We start from the raw sequence: 21,248 nt of genomic DNA on the forward strand, positions 1-21,248 counted from the left end.
CCACCCCAGTAAAGACATGGCTATATGCAAATCAGTCTGACCCTGTGCCTCATGGGAACAGTCCAGCCTGAACTGCCAAGCCATGCCTTCCCTGGACCGGAAACAAGCTTCCGAGGACCGTTTTCTGGCATTACAGCCATCTTCAGCCCGGCTTGCTTGAATCCAGTGGCAAAGTGAGCAAGGGACTCACGTCTGAGCATACCCTGCCACACTTATGGCGGCCAAAGCGGTACAAAAGGGGGTGGCAGGCCTTCTTAGGACGGCCAAACCGTCATGCTCACTTAGCATTTCTTCAGCCGGTTGTGTTGCACAGCAGGGTGGAAAACAGCCCCAGGCTCCCAGGCACCGTCTCAGCAGCAAACCATACAGCTCGGACCAATCATTGGCTTAGAGAAGTCTGGGAGCCGCTGTGCTGCTGGGAGTCAGGAATAGACAGGATGTAGGAGAGGCAGCAGCCGTACAATGGTAACTGATCTTTTATTTTTATTTTCAAGATTCCCATCCCTCCCCTAGCTGCCCCACTACTTCTGGTCCCTAGCAGCTGCCACGGGTTGGGTACACTCAATGAGTTTGTCAGTCAATGACTTGGTAGCTGGAAAAAATAATTTGACTGTTACAGTACATCTGTCACATTGTTTATTTGTGACAAAGCCATCTATCCATCTTTGTAATTCATGAATCTTAGGTAACACTTTAGACATATCTGCTGAGACATCACTTTAACCAACGGGAGATACGTACACGAAGGAACGCAGATCTCGCCTGCTTTTCATCCCATGATCCTCAGCTGAACTGCAGTTTTGTAAAATTTATGAAGGCAGTGGAACGTAAGATGCCAAAAAACTAATCTCTAAGGGGTGTGATATAGTTGACCAAACATTACATCATCCACTGTCATTGCTGATTTCATAAGAACATGAGGATACCGGGATAGCAAAAAAATATTTTATGACAGAAAACAGAATCAAATCTCTCAAAATAAAATTAATCGCACCAGGAAGACATCCTGCGCAAAATTGAATTGAGGAAAAGTGACTGTGATATGCTGATTTTATCAAACACGTAGTTTTAACAAATGTTTCTTTTAATCTGTTTTGTACTGCAATGGTTTTAAGTAACTATGCTGAATAAATTACTTGCTTACTTACAAAAGAAGGTAAAGTGCTGTGAACTTAGGGTGGAGGACTCATTTAAAGAAAAATCAAAATAGATGACCGGTCTAACTGCTCGAATGAAAAATATAAATAGCATTGGATGATACTAAATCTAAATTTAGTACGGAGTGTCCAATCCCATCCGTTGGTAACCTTATCCAGATAAGTATCTGCTCCCATTGTCGTACAAATCATGAGATGCTCTTAGTTTATACCCTTGAAATGTTCCATGGCATCCCATTCTTCACTCCTAAAACAACAAAATTCACTTTTAGCAAGCTTTTATCTTTGGAGGTTAAGCTTCTAGGATTTAAAAAAATTGAGGGTCTGACCAATTTATTGACAACTGACAGAATATATGAAAACCAAGAGCCCAAAATGAAAATACAAGCATGCTTCGATGATTTCCCTATTAAGAGCTGCCTGTGAATAGCCACAGATCGAGCAACATAATGTCATGTAGATAGGCTTTGCCTTCACACTGTGTTAAGTTAACATGAGCTTATTAGAGGTTTAAACGCCATTTTACCGTTCTGCTGCTTTCGCACACGGCACATATTGTTATTAGAGCTTTGAGCATACTAGAATATTTTGCTTCACACGAGAATAATATGTTTTCCTATTGTATCAGCTTTGCTTGGTAAGCTATGTCTGAACAGTGAGTGCCGAGGCCTTCAAGGTTATTTCAACACAGTGGTTGTTGTGAGGTCTGATGAGCGCACGTCTTAGACATAACATATATGCAGCTGCGGCCAACTCTGGCTTTCGCCGCGTTTAATAATGCACTGTGCAGGGCATGCACACACGCTTGAATATTTCACATGCAGAGAGCTGGTGGAAGATGATGTGATCCCTTTCCACTAAGATCAGAGGTATGGGGCCGACCTTATAAAACCCAAAGGGACCTTCTTTAGATATAATATAATATACTAGCAAGGGATGCTAAGACTTAGGTGCTATATAGCCTTCTACCCTTTAGCATATTAACATGCTTTCTCCCTTTGTATTTTATGGATTAGTAACTATGCTGATAACCTTGTTGCTTATAATATGTTTGCTTGTATTAGCTAAGATACTGCGCTTGAGAACACGACATCAGAAATAAACATTTCAAACTTGCACGTGTCTTCATTTACTCCTCGTTTTGGATTGGTATGTTAGTATAACAGAGGAGTGTTCATGTGTTCCACGTTACCTGAGGTGTTCTAAGTCCATGTTCTGGGTTGTGTAATCATTGGGGGTATGGAAGAACCAACGAGACACTGATTGCTAGTCTGGTAGGGGATTTTGGATACTGAGGTGAGTTTTGGTACTCCCTAATCCACTGAGGTTCTAGGTCTCTATGCACAGTTCTGTGGAGGAGCAGAATCCCTGGGACAATAATAATAATGGGGCAAGGATGATTGAATCCTCCACATAAGCAAGCCCCAGTTCCTCTTGAGTAGTGAAAGTAGGAGGGCTGGCAGGAAGGCCCAATAGGCGAATGCAGACCCTATTCTTCTTCAATTACAGTGCTCTGACTTCCTTGTAGCCCCAAACCCCACAGCAATATGTTAAAACAGGTAAACGACTGCTGTTGTAAATTTCTAGCAGGGGGTCAACCGGTTTACTATGGATGGAGAAGGCCAGGTTAAATGGAAATCCAACAGAATTGTAAGACCTCAGTGTCTGCTTTGACAAGCACAGTCCCCAATAAATCACACCAGACTTAATTAAACTCAAGTGGCTTCCCTTCGAAGCAAGGATTCAATTCAAGATTGCCTGCTTGACACACAAAGCACTTCACAATAATACTCCAGATTTCCCAAAGCTTGGATCTCCCCACACAATCAAAGGTGCGGAAGAGGCCCGTGAAGGCCATGTAGACAGTGCCATTTTAAGTGACGGTGTATTTTCTAATCAATAGATGGAGATTAAGGCCCTGCTCAATCGTACCAAGGCACTCACAGGATCCATACTGCACCCTTGAGATGATTCGATTTTCATACATTAAATCAAGTGATTGAGTGCAACCCTTCCCATGACCTTCACAGCTGAGTCCAGTAACAAAATTAGGCGATAACAGCTGGGATTGGCACAATTCCCTTTCTTAAATATGGGAACAGTAATGGCACAGTGCAGGAATTCAAGAACCCAAAAACACACACAGCTTTAACGTCATTGGTACGTAAGTGAACCAACATGTCTGGGTTAGCCCTGGAAAGGTTGATGAGGATATCATCTGGCCCAGGATCTTTTTGTGGCAGGGCGAGCAGAAGTGGCCTCAAGTGCCTTCAGTAAAGAAAAGGCTCTATAATTGAGAAGGTAGGGAGTGTGGGCTTTCAGTAAACTTAAATGATAGTAAGGTTATACATTTTCTGAAAGTGATCCAGCCATTGGCCTGGGAAAATATTCGCACACATGCTACGCTTGTTACCGTTCTGCAAATTATTGTCATTGACAATGAGCCAGAACATACCAGTGTTTCTACTTTTGCATGCAGAAACTAGGTTATGCCAAGTATCGGCCTGCACTTCTGATTTGCTCTCGGGCTGGGCCTGTTTATAAGTACTGCGACAATCTACAATCAGACACCTGTTTTTTGGAGTAGAATGAAGGGCTCCCTGAGTCATTTATTGGCTAACCTACAGGAACAGTCACACCAGAAGGGGTGTGTATCAAGTCTAATTCTATAAGGCTTAGTGAATACTTCCTGAATTACAGAATCCAATCTGACATAGTCCTGTACCCAGGCCTCAAGAAATCTACTCACTATGGCGAGTCAGATTTCATCAGGGCGAGCAATGTTTAGGGCCTACTCGCCCGTTCTTGCGAGCTAACAAATAACAGCTCTGTTCACTCACAAAGTGAATGAGCAATAAAGATGCCTTTAAATATTGTTTTTATCTTCTCACATTTGCTATGCATTTAGAGAGAGAGGCCAAAAGTGAGTTTGTCTTCCTACATTTACTTTTTTACCTAAATCCTGGGGACTTTGGATTTAATTGGTCTGTTTTTATTTTATGAATGGAGGTGGCTGTTTAGTCATATTTTAATCTGGGTTCTGTTATGTGTCCCTACTGCAATAGCTGATTTTGCAAATCAGTGGGTGAAGACTTGTGTTAACAAGCAGCGATTACAACACATTCACCAAAATAGCAAGATCTATTGTTTTTGTCTACGCTTTTTGTGGTTGAAAGGAAGCTTTCAATAAATGAGCAGAGGCTAATCAAAATTTGTATTTGGGAACTGGATTTTAGTGTGCCAGACTCTTCAGCAAAGCCCAACACTATATTTTTATTTGGGCGGAGTCCATGATTTTGTGAGCAATAATATAGGACACTTGCAAAAGTAGTTTTCTAACCAAGGTATATTGTATTACTTGCTCAAGAGAACTAATGTTCCTAGCAAAAACACACACAAAAAGATAAAAAGATAAAAAGAAAAATAACCGTCTTGAACAACCTCACTTATACCTGAGCAATATCTCCAAGGGTAGTATCTAGAGAAGGGCAAATTCCTGCACGGTAAGTAGAACAAAGGAATTCCACTCACACCAAGTGGTTTTGGAGCTGATTGGCTGCTCTGTGAGAGAAAAAAAGAACACAAGAAGCACAGGTATTTTTGGAGCACTTGAGGATCTGGACAATGTACTTTGCTTAATGCAGTAGAATAAATGTGTTACCCGTATTCTTGACCGTGCACTTCAAATCAACTTGACCAGCAAGGAAGTCTGCTTACGGCACCTATTTGCAGGGTCTTCCTGCTAGGCAGGTTGCACACACTTAGCTCATTGATGTAAAATTAGCCTCCCAAGCTGCAGGAGGCCCCGTCCGGCACTGAGCACAGGTGGTGGGCCTCTGACCTAACAGCTCCTGATTGGGTCAGGGGGCCCTTCCTTTACTTTACAGTGTGGTTTGTTTATGCCACTGACAATGTTGCCCACTGGGAAAATGTCTTTGCAGAGCACTGCAACGGGCCAACCACGGTAAATGACATAATGTAATTACCATTAGGCCCATTACAATGTCTGGTACCTGAGAGTACAGGGTCCTACAAGAAGTCCTTATTCCTTACATTCCTAATTGCCTAGAATAAGAAACTGTTGTTTTTTAGGGTATTCCTCCTTTTTTACCACTTGGGGCAGGCAGATGAAAAATGGCTGACTTGACAGCAGTTTCACATCCACTAAACATTGATAGGAAATCAGTTCTGATCCCAACTCATCGCCCCCTTCACCTCTCAAACCAAGCACACACCTTACATGCCCTTCGAGGCTAATCCCTCATTACAACCCTCTTCAACATCTCCATGACTCCTCTTGCGGACATCGTCAGAACCCACAACATTAACATCATCTCCAATGGTGATGACACCCAACTCATCCTCCTGCTCTCAGCAGACGCCACCATAACAAAGACCAGTTTCCATAACTGAATGAAAAACGTCTCAAAATGGACAAAATCGAAGTCCTGATCATTGGCAGACACACCTTCCTCTGGATTGACTCCTGGTGGCCATCGGAACTTGGACCTGCCCCCACTCTGAAAAAACTGGCCTAATCCACAGCTGGATGGACTATGGCAACACACTCTATGCAGGAGGCACCACCACAGAACTCTTGAGAAGACTCCAGTGATCCAGAACGCAGCAGCCAGACTTGTCCTCAACCTGCCCAAGAGCTCCCACATCATCCAGCACCTGAGCGACCTCCAATGGCTCCCCATCTAGAAAAGATGCTGATTTCAACTACTGTCCCACGGCTACGTAGTTCTTCACGACCAAGGACCTGCAGTATGTTTATGGAAATACTCATAGATTGTGAAGGAAGATTTTAAATAGAGGGTGCCTACTGCGAACATACTTTTGCAACCTGTTTGCAATTTTGCAATGGGACCCGTGTACTTACGGATACTAATATCAGAAAACGTACATTCAGAAATCGTTGCAAAACTGCATGCATAATGAATAATATTTAGGAAGGTCTCAATTTATGAATGCATTTGTCCTTGTGAATGGCTGCAAATGCAGGGATGGTGACCTGCAGGGGAAGGGAAATCACCATCCTGACTTCAGCTTTCCAAAACAAGATACATTTTTAAAAGCAGCCCAGTTACATTAAAGGGACATGTGCTGCTTTAAAAACATGCCTCCAATTTGGGACTCCATGGGGAGCGTGGCATGTAGCTTCCCCTTTGTGATCATTTGTAAATCACATACCAATCCATTTGAATTGTCAGTATTTGATCAATGGTTTTTAACCACATTATTACATTCCAATGCAACTCGCAAGCAGGTTGAAGATGCCTCTTTCAATCCCCCCATTTATGATAAACAATGGGTTGCATTGCAGCTTTCATGAGTCAGACAGTCTTGTAAAAGTAGATTGTCCACAGTAACATACACATTTGCAGGTTGCAAAGCCTTGCGATTTGCATGTTATCAACTATCACTAAAGTGTATTTTCATTAGGTTACCAGTATTACTGCGACTCTTATATCTGGGATTATTGCCATATTATACATATACTGTGTGAGATTACTGTTAAACTAGCTACTGTAGATGATAGCCAATTTATTCCTAGAAGGGAGTAGATTGCAAAACACTTCTTTCCAGTCCGGTTGCACATTTGAGATATCAAGTTATACACTTGGTAGACTTGTAATATACAAACAAACAAAATACTTTGAACCTGTGTATCAACCTAAGTGTAGAAATTTAAAAATTGAATTTCTTCCCCAATAAGTAGCGGAATTGTCCATTGCTCAGACACCCTCTGTTGATGATTCTTTGGTTTGCATGTCCCACTATTTGTAATATGTGTTCTCCAAATGGGCAGTGTTTATGCTATTGGTTTCATTTACTGGTACTTTACCAAAGACTCCAGTGAATATGGGTCTTTTTAATCAGATATGGAGTTGTGCCTCTTTTAATATAGTACCAAAGATTTTTTATGAAAGCGACATGTGTGGCATAGCCTACAGTGAACGTTTGCCTTCCTCCACACAACTTCCCATGCGCTTATATTTCCAGAACGTTATTCTCTTTGCTTGCAGTTTAATTGAGGTATGTTGTATCTTCTTTCTAATTAATATATTTTAATTAATATTTGCATAGCAGTTCTTGGGAGCATAAGACACATACAGAAATTAGAGCTTCAACCCCAGAAATCCTGACTTAGACTCGATGTTACCAATATATACTTAGTCATAACACGAAGAATATATCTAACACAGAGTCAAATTTCCCAAAAACTGTTTTATAATTCCGTCAACGCAGACATAAGGCTGAAACAGCTGGATTATAATTGATTCAAAAACAACTAAAACCACTGAGCTGACAATAAAAGAAAGAAAATTAGGGAATTTGCCTATTTGTTAATTAGGAAGTTTTGAAAAGTACTAGTTGTATCCTTTCAGTTACTTCAACTACTTCAAAGTGCTTGATTGCCTGATAAAGGTTTAGGGGAATGCAACATTATGGGAGCGAGTTTGAGTCCAGACCGGACAATGATACATATTCCATTTTAGACACCTGTGCTTTACTGAGGGAACATAATATGAGTATGGTATCCTGCAAAAGTTTTGTAAACATTGGTACATAATTTCCTTATTGCAGCATACTGGTGAGATCCTTAATGACCCATAACAAGAAAATTACATCAATACCGTCCTCCACGGTAATAACAATGTATGTGAGAGATTGGGTTCAGACTTGAGTACGCTTACTTACAAGACAGAACCCAGGCACCCACAGGGTTTTCAAAAATTAGTTTCTATGGTTACCAAGGTTTCTACTCTTGTATCATCATTTGTTAAGCCTCACTTTTCGTCACTGGCCTATTTTAGAAAGATTTACCACATAGAGGACTCATAGAGGACCATATCCTAGCTACACTGAACAAATCCCTGAGCACTGGCAGGCTCCCCACTAGCTTCAAAGAAGCTCGTGTAAGACCGTTGCTAAAAAAAAAGTGGGGGCAGATCCCAATGCCTTAAAAAATTATCGACCCATATCCCAGCTGCCCTTCCTGTCCAAAGTACTCGAGCAACATGTACTAAAATCTATGTCAAGCTATCTGGAGTTTAACCATCTACTCCATGAGAGGCAGGCAGGCTTCCGTGCACACCACAGCACCGAGTTGGTCATGCTCTCGGTGCTGGACGAGCTCAGAAGGATGGCTGACAGTAAGAGACCGAGCGCCCTGATTTTGTTAGACCTATCAGCGGCGTTCGATACTGTCAGCCACTCCATTCTGTTGAATAGGCTGGCAGGGTTTGGGATTCAGGGTTTAGCCCTTCGGTGGCTCGAATCATTTCTATCTGGGAGAACCCAGGGAATCCAGATGGGAGATAGTGTATCAGGAGTGGGAAGGCTGACTTGTGGCGTCCCCCAGGGCTCAGCACTGTCCCCCCTCCTGTTTAACATATATCTACAGCCCCTGATTAACACACTAGCGGGGATGGGCTGTCGGGTGTTTAGCTATGCTGACGACACACAGCTGTTGCTGGGCATAGATGACACAGCACAAGCCCAGTCACACGCGCAGGACATACTTAGATATACGGTCCACTGGATGTCCATAAACCAACTTAAAATTAACCCGGAAAAGACAGAGGTGCTGATAGTACCATCCAAGTGCTCTTTCTGGAGTGACATGTATTGGCCCCAGGAGCTGGGCCCAACCCCACAGCCAGCAGCCACGGTTAAAAGTCTGGGCATTAAATTGGACAGTGCCCTCTCAATGACCAACCGGGTTTCCACCGTGGTCGGCACTTGTACGGGTCTTTTAAGACAGTTGCGCAAACTAGTCCCTCTCCTCTCTCAGTCGATGCTACGCACAGTGGTCTCGGCCACCATAGTGTCAAGACTCGACTATGGCAATGCGCTCTACTTAGGCCTGCCAAAAATGCTAACAAACAGACTTCAGGTAGTCCTAAACGACGCCGCTAGACTTATTTTTAACCTACCGCGGAGAACGCATGCCTCTCCACTATTAAAAAGTCTACACTGGCTGCCAATTGGACAGAGGTCCGTTTTTAAAAGCCTCTGTATAGCCCATAAAGCCATCTATGGGAAGGCCCCGACCTACATAAAGGAGCGGATTGAGATATACAGACCGGAAAGAAATCTCAGGTCCTCTGATGCCAAACTCCTTGTATGTCCTCGTTTTAAGCTGGCCACAATGGGAGGGAGATCCTTTTCGGTTTTACTACCGAACCTTTGGAACGCCCTGCCTGAGACACTCCGAAAGGAGGGGAATCTACTCCGTTTCAGGAAAGCCTTGAAAACTAACTTGTTCAGAACAGCACTCAGCTTAGCTTAGGCACTCCACCCTTTTTCATATCCCGGATGTTTTGTTTGGTGGTCAAAGCGCCCTGAGACCTGTAGGTGACCCGGCGCTATATAAACCCACTATAACAATAACAATAACAATTTGGTTATACCATTAAGTGTGTAATTATTGTCACTAGAGTACATTTCAATATGAAATATATGTAGGTGTTTGAGATGTCAGTTGTAGGAAAATGTCTTTTTAATGCATGTTCACCCTCAGTTTTTAATAGATGTTCCTCTTGTTTTTTTTACTCTGAATGCTGAAACACTGCTGGCCACTACTCAGCGTATGTGCTCTGACCCCTGCAAACATGTTACATTAATATACACTTAATTGGCATATGTAACTTACCTACACATCTCTAGTACATGGTCCAAAGTGTACACAGGGCCTGTGAGTTAAATGTCACTAATGGACTGCAGTACTCAGTTCAGTTCTTAAACTTTACTTGGCTAGTTCAAAACAGCCATAAAGGTGTTAAAACATGAAATGAGAACAACATAAAACATGACCAAATAACACATACAAAGAAAACAATGTTTTGACATATCCAGAAAAACCATATTTATAAATAGTCTATTATCTTCTTATAGTCATAATAAATTATAAAATGCAAGATAGGCTAATACATTACACTTTTCCTCAAATTAACCACCCTCAGGAGAAAATGAGCAACATGAAAACACACAATGGTGTCATTTAATGCAATTAAAACCTTCAGGACCACAGTATAAGATCTAATATTCTGGTAACAAGAATAGGTTTAAGATAAAAACACCTACACCTTAAGATACACATGCTCTGTTTACTCCTACCATCACATGGGCAAAAAGTCATATCTGAGGGGCAAGACTTCATAGTAGGAAACGCCACCAATGATGCACGGTACCAAATCTAAGTTTTGTGAAAACAAAATGATGCTGAATCATTGTTGTGACACAAGGTAAATAACTTTTGCAATCCTCCTCTGGATCAAGTGACGTATAAAAGGCAGACACTCCAGGATATTGCGGCATAGATTTGCAAATTCAGCAGCACAAAAATTTAAATTTAGCGGCACAAAAATGGAAATGTATCTGCATTATTGCGGCACTTTATTTTACTCATAATCATTCCTTTTCCGTGTTTAATCAATGTAAACTGAATTAGCAGAGTACTCCACTGTGAAATAGGCATGTTTAAAGTGTCCAATCTGCACCTCGTGAGAGTGAGCCCTATTTCTCCCTGGGGTTTCTAGCACCCATGTATGTACCCCTACTGGGGCACCACTGCTTCCTGGACCCATCCAGAATGTGCTACACCTCTGGGCCAAGAGGAGTGTTTGCATCAGGGCCAGAGTGAGTGTTCTATGTCAACCTGCAGATCTCTATCTGCAACTGACTTTGGTTTGGAATGAAGTCCTCAATTAACAGCAGAGGGGTATGTGCAGGGCTTTAAGTGGGATGAAAAAACTGGGGGGGGGTGTCTCATAGCGGCGTGGTCGATGTAATTAAGGGCGTGGCTTAAAACACTTAAGCTAAAAATCTGCACTTAGTATAGAGTGCTCTCCCGAATGGGATTTTGCTGCTTCTGTCCATTCATCCAGATATATCTGGAACTCAACAAGTAACATTACACCTACAACAGGCCAGGACTATTGGCTTTGTCAATGGTTGTAAATTGCATAAGATAAATAAGCAACAACCATGACTTCGTTGTATATTAGTTTGAAAATGTTTCAGTTCTTGTTCGCGAGATTGTGGCGTGGTTCGAGCCTCATGTCAGCTCAACATCCTATGTATGATTCAAAACATGAATATGTCCTTGTGTGGTGGACCTCATGTAAAGTGCTCCAAGGTTGCATTGTATAAAACTGAAAAACGAGTTTCTTTAAACTTACATCTAAAGCAGTGACAGCTGCAGTTTTTTTGTTTTTTTTCACCCCAAGGAGCAAGAAAGGAGAGCCCAATAGGTACCCGTCTCTTCACCTGCTTTTAAGAACTACTGGTTCTGCGCACCAGCCAGACCCTGCCCATTTAAAGCCCTGGAATTGCGAAATGCTGGACGGTCTAATTATGTCAACAGGTGCTAGGGATGTCAGTGAAGGTTTTCAGCAATGTACAGCTTTACCATTGGTCAAGACTGTCTTTTTCATGTATTCCCATCTGACTCAAGGCCTCAATGTGGCAGTGTTCCTTGTCCAAGGCTTCTCCCCTGATAACCCAGACCTCCTGTGGCTTCCACCAGATGTGCTGCTGCAGACCCTCCACATACCTCTGCTCTCTGGTTGTAGGAAAATCTGCCCCATTCTCAGAAGCTTGTCTGATGACCACAGTGTCCTGTGGTGCAGGGGGTCTACATCGCATGCACTACCTGCTGACTCGTGCACATCCTCTGTAGCACATGCAGTTCGCAGGCACCAGGATACCCTCACATTGATTTGACCCCATTGCTGTTCTTGATTTGTTATCCTCTACTGGAGATGATTGGGCATTAATAAACAGCCCTGATCAAAGCTGTGCAGAAACGTTTCTTCTTGTCTGCCTCTCACAGCTTGGCCAGGAGGGAGCAACTTTTCTCAGTAACTCACTTTTTGGTTAGTTTTACTAGAACGTCGTTTACTAAGGTTTGTTAAAATGGGACGCAAAGTAGAGGTAGTTGAATGTTTTCTTTCAGTTAATGGGAAATAGGGTTCATGTGCTGGAACGATGATCGCTTATGATTCAAGAGTTTTGCCACGAACATGTTTCTAAATATTGTTTTAACCTCATTGATTTCTGTATTCACTTGAAAAAACAAACCAGTGATAAAGGCTGATCTGTCTACACAATGTGTGTGTGCCATATGCTTTCCAGTATGGGGGGTGGGGTGGCTAATTCTTCCAGCCCTAGGCAGCGGGGTTAAGGAAGGGGTGAAAAACAAAGCCTCATTAACAAATGAATGGTCTTTCAAAGACCTGTTAAGTACTCGGGTGCGGCTGGCAGCTCAAAAACTGACTGTCTATGTGTGTGCCCGAGAAGCAGTCCCAGCCTGGGCTGACACACAAGAGAGGGGGGCGCACAGCCAATAAAAGCCATTGCTTGTTGTGCTGTCTCCCGGTAGAGACACTTTTTCGTAAATATCGCAGCCAATATTGTTATTATCGCGACCATCACGGTAGTCTGCCGATTTCACGATTTTTTCGTGAATCGCGAAATTGCGAAATGCTGGAGGGTCTGAAAAGGCAACTGTTGATTTCATCATTTCATTGCCCATTTGCCATTCACTTCTATGCTGCAGAAAAGTTCCTTTAATAGTGTTTTTAGTGGGTGATAACACTTTAGTGGGATCAAACAATATGAAGACTTTAAACAGTGTACTAAAAGAGGAATTAATTTACGCTAGCCAAGGAGTTCATGAGATGTTATCTAAGTTTGAAAAATCAAGGATAATTAATTTGGTAAAGATGGTTTCCTCTTTTACCCATGTAGAAAACCATAATAGCAAAGGTCTTCCAATAATATATCCTCCAAATACTATAAGCCAACCTCATGATGTGCAATTGCAGTTGAGGCCGAAACAGGAAGGCATAATAATCTTTTTAAGAAACTATTTTCCTCAACTTCCGGTGCTGTACTAGGAGCATACCCCAAAGGCCTGACCCATAAGTACAGCAGCACCTCCTCTAGCCTTATATATTTCCACCCTTTCTCTAATAGTTTGGCTACCTAACTTGAATGAGAACCTACAATCCCAGTTAGAATTTCTACTCATTTTGGCATTTAATAGCTGTTGTGTCCAAAAGCTGTTTCCCGTAAATAAACCCCCCAAATAACAAAAGAAATTTACTTTAGCTATCGGGGTATTATCAATAAAAAGATTCTGCATTTTTGGGATTTATGCCCACTGATCATAGTAAGAGTTTTAGATTTGTTATTCGCCATTTTTATGGAATATATAAACTCTCCAAAAGCACTCATCAATTTCCAAAAGCCAACTAGGGTGCTGGACAGCAAAATAGTGTCATCCACATGTAACAACACTGGTATAGAACACTCAGCAGAATGGGGAGCATCAGCTAGCAAAGACTGTAGAAAATGTAGCCACCACATGAATAAAAAGATAAAACATTAAAGGGCCCAAAACTGCCCCACTTTAAAAGTAGGAGTGCATTCACCATGTATGCCAAAGCAAAATTTACTGGATAACTTCTAATAGAGGCGTGCAGGGAAAGCTGTAATTGGTCTCGGGGTTTCAAGAGAAATTACCGTTGGTCAACGTAGTCAAATGCGCTATTTAGGTCTCCGAATCAAAGATAAAGAGCACCAGGTTTAGCTCTGGTGTACTTCCCAGTCAAGTTGACACATTGGTCAATGGTTCCCAGGCCCTCTCTGAAACTGAACTGGCCAGGTGATAAAATAGAATGTTCTTTTACCCATTCTTCTAGCCTCCTCAGTAGGATCCAACTAAACATGTATCAGGCCTGCCATTAGCAAACTATATGCAGTTTTAAGCTGCCAATTCAACTTGGCAAAATACATCTCTTGCCGAGCCTAAAACTCTCTTTTTACTACATAGAGGTCACCCCTAAGGTAGGCCCAAGACAGTCCATTGGGCAGGGTTCATTGCTACCTGAGGCTTGCTTTCATGCTTGAGAAGGATAACTGGAACTAGATCCCATGCTGAGTGACTCCAATGGCAGCTGACTGACCTCATGTTCTGAGCTAAAGGGATGCAAAACGCTCTTGAGGCCTCCCTGCAACTATCCAGCCCTGCTGGCCTCTGCTTAAGTGAATTCCTGATCCCCAAGTCATGCCTCCCCAGGGCCCGAGCCCTTGGTGACATCAGAGAGAGCTCCTCCTGGCTTAGGCGAAGGTACCACCAAATATGGTGCGAAGCGTTGTGAAGGTCACAAAGCCTCGCCTCACAGATGCAAACTTCATCGGAACCGAAGCCGAGCAAAAAAAAGCCATGCAAAGCTCAGTTGCACAACTGACAGCCTCAATGAAATTGATTCTGAGTAATGCAAAGCCCTACAAAGGCTTGCTGTATACCTGGCAACTTCATCGGAACAGACGCCGAGTGTTGCAATACCCTCGCCAGACAGCTCATTGGAACCGACTCTGGGTAGACTGCACACCACGCTCATAAGGTACTATCTCCAGTGAGCCAATAGGAGTCTGGGGAGGATAACGCAGTTTTGTAAACATATATGTAGAGTATATAGAGGAGAGTTCTGTTCATATAGCATACAACAAGACCAAAACCCTTATATAATATAGCAGCATATTACACAAGCTATCTATTGTGTACTTGTTATATTACATATTTATCTTAGGGAAATAAAAATGAACAATGTTTTTTCAAACAGAGATATGTTTAGTGAAAACAGTAAATGGATTACTGGATTATATTGTTTGATTGTGGTACAATCAAGAGAAACCTATTTAGTTGTGTAGTTAAGAACAGAAGGTTTTCAGATAAAACAGGTCTTAGATTCTTAAAAAACATTTTGCCTTTCCAAATCAGTGATTGTTGAAGCTGTTGCCAGCAGAACAAGTAATGGGCCTTGAATGTAATTAGAAGTTTCAGGTTTCTTGAACAGACTGTTGATTACAGATATGGATAGAGGATTTTGACGCTAATACATCAGCTAACAATGGGTCTTCTGGCATTGCTTTGGCTTTAACCAACAGGTACTAATCAAACAATGGCCAATGGTGAAGCCCTACAGAGGTTGTTAGCCCGTGCAATTATGGCAGAATATGGAAACTATTTCACAATATTCCTGTGAAATGTGGGTTTTTATGTCGCTGTATTTTTATCAATAAAATTCGTCAAACATTTGCATGTCTGTGTGTGTGTGCGTTTTCATGCTTTCATTTATGTGTGTGTGTGTGAGTTAAGTTAAACACACTATATTGAGTCTATCATTTTGCGTTTCTTTATATTCAACTGTACCTCTTCTTCACAGAATGTTATAGCGGTTAAGTTTGAAAACTCAAGCAGTTTGCACCATTAAAATTAATATATGTAAAAAAATGAACATTTTATTTGGGATTGACAAGGCAGGATCGTATTTTAGATAAATATTATACCTTTCATGATTTCAAAGATAATTCTACTAATTTAAGAGAGATATAAATTCAAATGAGATTACATTAATCATTTCTAATGCATACTACACATTCTTCACAGCTTTTATATCAATAATTCATAAGGCGGACTAACACAGATTTATGCACATTCACTCCCACATACATTTTCCCAGTGGGAAGCGGGCATGTCATGCCAATAAGCTTAAATAAAGCAAAAGTCGAAAGAAACATTTATATACTACGCTTACTAATGGATACATTTATGTAAGCTATTATATTTTCCATTTTAGAAGACTTCTAAATTGGGAATGGTAAACAAAATCTGTAAAAGGTATCAGTGAGCACTGAAGGAGTCAGAACTTTATAAAAACAATCAACACAATTAACATAAAGAACATTTACAAAAATAACTTCTGACAAATTCTGTAAAGATGATTTTGTTATGCTTGTGAACAGGTGGCTTACGAATAATAATGGCACATCCCTGGTGACCATTTAATACTCTCGGTACTGTCTTCATACAGTACCCAGCTTGTAGCAGTAAAACAAAATGCAGAAACCTATGGGTAGGTCAAATCCCCACAGAACATTCAAATTTCTTCCTGAAGCCAAAAGATTTTGCAGGTATGGCAGCATCTTTTCCGTCGCTTACTTTGAAAATAAAAGCCGCAGCATTACTATTGCGAAATGGGTTATCTCTGGAGATAGTTGTCAGTGTTCGCAAAAGAGTGTAACTATACATTGTGAATGTATTATCTTAAATAACAAAACTAATTAAACAATGGAACATTAGCAAGTCGTTGATTCCACTAACCGATTTTGCAGTCACAAATGCCCAATATGCAAAATAGAAGCATTTGAGAGCCCACATTTGGCTTTTAAAAGGAAGAAACGCCATTTTTGTAGTATGCAAACATTTCTCCTCAAATGGGATTGCCCATTGGTATCCTATGTATCAATGGTGTGCTACTGGAATTCCATTTGCAAACCACTGAAAGCTACTGCCCTCCAAACTGCCGCAGAAGGACCCCTATGGAATCCTTTTTTGTGAATGTAAAAAAGATTTAGGGGACCACTGCTAACTCTCAAAGAAAGTTTTAAACAAATAGACTTTTTTCTACATATCCCTGATTTTGTTAATACAACATTCTGCTAAACAAAAAGGTTATTTAAAGGCAATCACGGACAAGGTGGTCCGCTGACCCTTGCAGGCTATCATCCCAAAAATTAGAGTGAGTCACACTGTACAATCTACCTCATGAATTTTAATAAGGTAAGTCGGATTGGGACCCATACAATTTGGAATTTTTGGAACCAAACAATTGGTACGAAGATTGTTTTGCAAAATTCCACAATAGTTGAATAATTGCTAGTGGCAGACTGGTACCAGTTTCTTCAAACAGCTTATTAACACATTTGATCTCAAATTCCATGTATAAGACTGTCAGTTAGAGGTTCCAGTATGAGCAATTACAAAGGCCTCTCAGTATTCTAAATGACAGAATAGGCAGGATGACTTACATTCAGCATTTAAGCTAATCGGTTCTCAACACACAGTGGGGGCCACTTAAGTTTCCTTGACTCTCTGGGTACAGTCCTTGGCTTTTCTCCAGAGATGGTGTGAGGGATGAATCTAGCAACAGAACAACACACTAATCATGGGGAGTAAGAAATATCAATGCCCAGCCAATGATTGTGCATACCCAATACTGTTAAGTAGCAACTCATACAATAAATACATTTACAGTAGCAACAGGATAAAATCACATGAAGACACAGCAAGCACAATATAACTGTTTACTAAACACAATACGGAATGCAGCACAATATGGTACCATGAGCCAGCAACACAATACAGTTCTCTGATCAAAGACTTTGATCACAAACTTCTATTGATGACAACACTTGGGTCATTCTTTAAAGAAAAGACTATGGAATTGATGCAAGCAGTAAAGGTGTGCCATGAGTAAGTTGGCATATAGCTAATGCTTGCAAAGCCTAATATACATGAACATTGTTAACCAAGTTAGAAGCTGATAACCATAAGTACAAAAATGGGAAACTTTCCATCTCTTACTTTAAGAAAAAACGTGATCGCAAACCTATGTTTGCGAACACTAAAATAGAAAACCGTGAAGAAAGTACAAAACCAACAAAAGAATCAAAGGAGGAGTGCCACAGGAGGAAATACTTACACTCACCTCTGATTGTATAATGTAGTGGAATACTGTGGGTGATACCTTTGTTCTGTCAACAAACATTACATTTTGTATCCTGCTTCTGTTTGGTACTTTCACAGACTTGGTTCATGAAGATCTTGATAAATGAATAAACTACTGCATAACACAATTAGCAAGTGTGCAGCTTGCAGATCTGGGAAGACGCCTCATCAAATGCTCTCAGTTTGGTTGCAGAGGGTTGGGGATGCTTTAATGGGGCCTTGACTGTCCACATAATGGTGGATGCAGCCCCACTGATCACACATTCATAGAGACCATAGGATCTCATTCAAGGGCGCTGCTGCTCATTTTATCTGGCCTTCACTCTATTGCATGGCATATCAATATTTGTGTTATGTGATATATTGCATAACTAATAGTGACCATCTCCACCTGCTGCTCCAAGATATACAGTACTGTCCTTGCTGTGCTGCCAATTTGTGTAGTAGGGCACCCTGGAGTGGACTTGGAAGGGGCATAATGGAGTAGCAGTACACTACCACGTGTGTTGAATGCAAGCACAAAGGGCGCACTGGGCGGCATTCAAAATGTGTGCCACCAGCTGTTTGGTAGACCAATGAGGTGGGTGTGATTGAAAATGTGCATATTTCAATAATTCGGAGTTCACACACAGGCAACAAGGCTGTCTCATTTGAATGGGCCCAAACCTTCATACAAACAAGAAAATAACATATTTTTAACTAAGGCCCACAAGTAAGGTGGGTCCACATTTACCTCTGTATTGCAAACCTGCACCACCCTTGGCCTTGCCCAAAGATACTCCTAACTGCGGCTGACCACAGGTTCAGAACCTCAATCACAATACCCACTAAGTAAAAGTCCTGTGCAATCATCCTCCGAAACCCGCCACAATTAGGTCTCACTGGAATCCAGAAACATAGATTGAAGAAAATGGAGGGAGCACCAAGAATGAAGTCACACTCTGTTAGATATAGAGATATAGTGATTCAGTATATTTTATTCTTCTTCGTATAACAGATGACAGGACAACAGCCAACGCGTTTCGTTCCTTTTAAAGGCACTTCATCAGGGCAAAATATTGTAAGAGAAAGGATCAAATCACCCTTGGCCTTGTCTGTTTGCACAGGGGGTACACATTCTATATCCTGACCCCCGAACTCTAGTTATTTTTTTAGCCCAGGTAAAGTTAGATGGCAACTTAAGAGTGACACTATGTCCTTTGATCTTGTTGTGGTTAGGCCAGAGAAAATGCAAATGCTAAAAGTAAGACTTTGTCCAAGACACAGTAAATATGCCTTTAAAACTGACTATTACTTATGTAGAATTACAGAGTAATATGAAGTAGGATTAATGAAGGCTGTAGACAGACACTTATAAAGTTCCAGGCTTCGTTTGTAAAATAGTTTCATACACATATTACCCCGCCAAATCACCGCACAACGAACTGAGGTGTTTCTCACATCATCCGCAATGTCTAATGACCTTTCAGCAGTCATATATTAGCGTATATGATTAGAAGTCAATACCTTATGCAGAGAGCTGCACAAGGTGTAGTACATTCTTGTGCCCATTGTTGATAGTAGGATTTATTTCATACTCAAAAATAGTACAAAAAACAAGGCCATGAACAGCAACCACTCATGTTTTGGTTGTTTCACACTACCACATGAACATTTGCAACAAACAGCGGCGTAAATATGCGATTCAGAGAACTGCCATGTTTTCAGGAGCTTCACATAACAAAGGTCAAATGAAATTTCCTAAATTATGCCAAATACACCAGCATCATTACAATTTTACCCAGTCCTAGTGATAATCCAAAGCTGTTTTCAAAAACTGCATCAAAAATGAAAATCATGCACTGACCTTTATTCCCAGCTCAATGTTTTCTCCCCCATATACATCCATTCCTGGGTCAAGAAGGCCGATGTCACCGAAGAACCTCCTGTTCACAACGAACGAGCATCCGATCATGGCAGGTGTCCTGTAAGGGAAATGATGCTCAATGTTACAAAACAAAAGTGTATGCTTAACAACACATTCCTTTTCTTGTAAAGAAACTGCCTCAGAGAAGGTATGCATCATGGATTTGGAATACAGAATACAGTAGGATAAGAACATCAAGGAAAATTATTCAGGGACAAAATATTGGTTATAGGTGGAATGCTTCTATATGTCCCTGCTATTGGCAATCGCTAATGCTTCTCCAGATAGAGAGAAACAATATGAAAATCAGTCACAGTACTCCTCCAATAGGCACAGTGAAGCTTTCATTTCGAAGCCACATTCCCGTTCACTGGGAAAATAAGCAACCCCAGATCAGTTTCAGTCTTGCAAAGGCTCATCATCAGTAATGCACATCTTAGCTCATGTCATGCATCCATCTTATTATATTTAAGGCTGCTTGAAAATAGTCATGTTTTTCTGTCATAATCACATTCCATTGTCCAGAGATTGTTTTTAAATAATGAACAAGGTTTTATGAAGCTGATAACTTCAATTCTCATTTATTGTTTTGAAAAATAGGCAAGGTTTCATGGAATGTAAGTAAGTGAAAGGGAGTCAGGATCGTTCTGCTATTTGGTTTTTCAGATATTGTTCAATATTGTGCAGATACATCATAGAAACTGAGAACAGAGTGTAATGACAAAAGAGGGACCTCTCACCAGAGACTTGAGACAAAGACATTTAGAGCTGTGACCATCTTCTTCAGTGAAAGCTAGCCAGAGGCACACCTAGCTTTTGGTGAGTGGGTTTATCTACCTGCCTGCCAGTGCTGACTAGAATAGCAGACACTGTAACTTTGCTGAACATTGGTTCTATATTTCAGAAGAGGTATGATGGTGTGAACCATCTTTGAAACTCAAATTAGTCCCCTTTGTCGTGTTCCCCGGACCCACAGAACACACGTCAGACGTCGTGGTGATGTACAGGTACGTTTATTGCATATCGATCATTGTGGGTCATACAGCGCTCATCATCCTGCGACCTCTCGCCCTGAGGTCCGGTCCTTGTCTGCCCCCCTGATCCCTCCCCTGACCGGATGTGGTGTCCGGTGTCCCTTGTCCCTGACCCTTGCCTTGCAGGGTCCTAGTGCCACCTGGACACGACATCTCCCCCTTTCTTGTAAACAAACTTTGCTTGTCCTTAGCTCCGCGAGAGAGAGAGAGAGAGAGAGAGAGAGAGAGTGTGAGAGAGAAAGAGAGAGAGAGTGAGAGAGGGAGAGAGAGAGAGAGAGAGAGAGAGAGAGAGAGAGAGAGAGAAAGAGAGAGAGAGAGATCTTTCGCACGTCCGTTCTTGCATCTCCGCCTCCTTACATCTCTTCAATCAGTCTTTTTGTCTTTTTGCATTCCCTTCTTGGTCGCTGGTGTCTGACGTCCATTGGTCGCTCCGCCTGTGTTGCGTCTCCTGCCTGCTCTTGCTTTGGCCTGTCTTCTTCTTTTGTTCTCAGTTCTTTGAAGTGAGAGCTGTTCCTTGTAACATGGTGCTGACCTGCTGATGCGGTGATCATTAGTCCATT

General features: G+C 41.5%; 1 protein-coding gene across 2 annotated transcripts in view; it reads right to left on the bottom strand.

Moving 5' to 3' along the window:
- Positions 1–21,248, bottom strand: part of GALNT17 (polypeptide N-acetylgalactosaminyltransferase 17) — a 1,757,718-nt gene that overhangs the window by 381,994 nt on the left and 1,354,476 nt on the right. For both annotated transcript variants that reach the window (XM_078679403.1, XM_078679404.1), the window contains one exon: positions 19,595–19,712. In XM_078679403.1, coding sequence (XP_078535529.1) covers positions 19,595–19,712 — 118 coding nt within the window. The remainder of the gene's footprint in view (positions 1–19,594; positions 19,713–21,248) is intronic.

The sequence above is a fragment of the Lissotriton helveticus genome, chromosome 3_1 (genome assembly GCF_964261635.1).
Source record: "Lissotriton helveticus chromosome 3_1, aLisHel1.1, whole genome shotgun sequence".
Classification (NCBI taxonomy): Eukaryota; Metazoa; Chordata; class Amphibia; order Caudata; family Salamandridae; genus Lissotriton; species Lissotriton helveticus.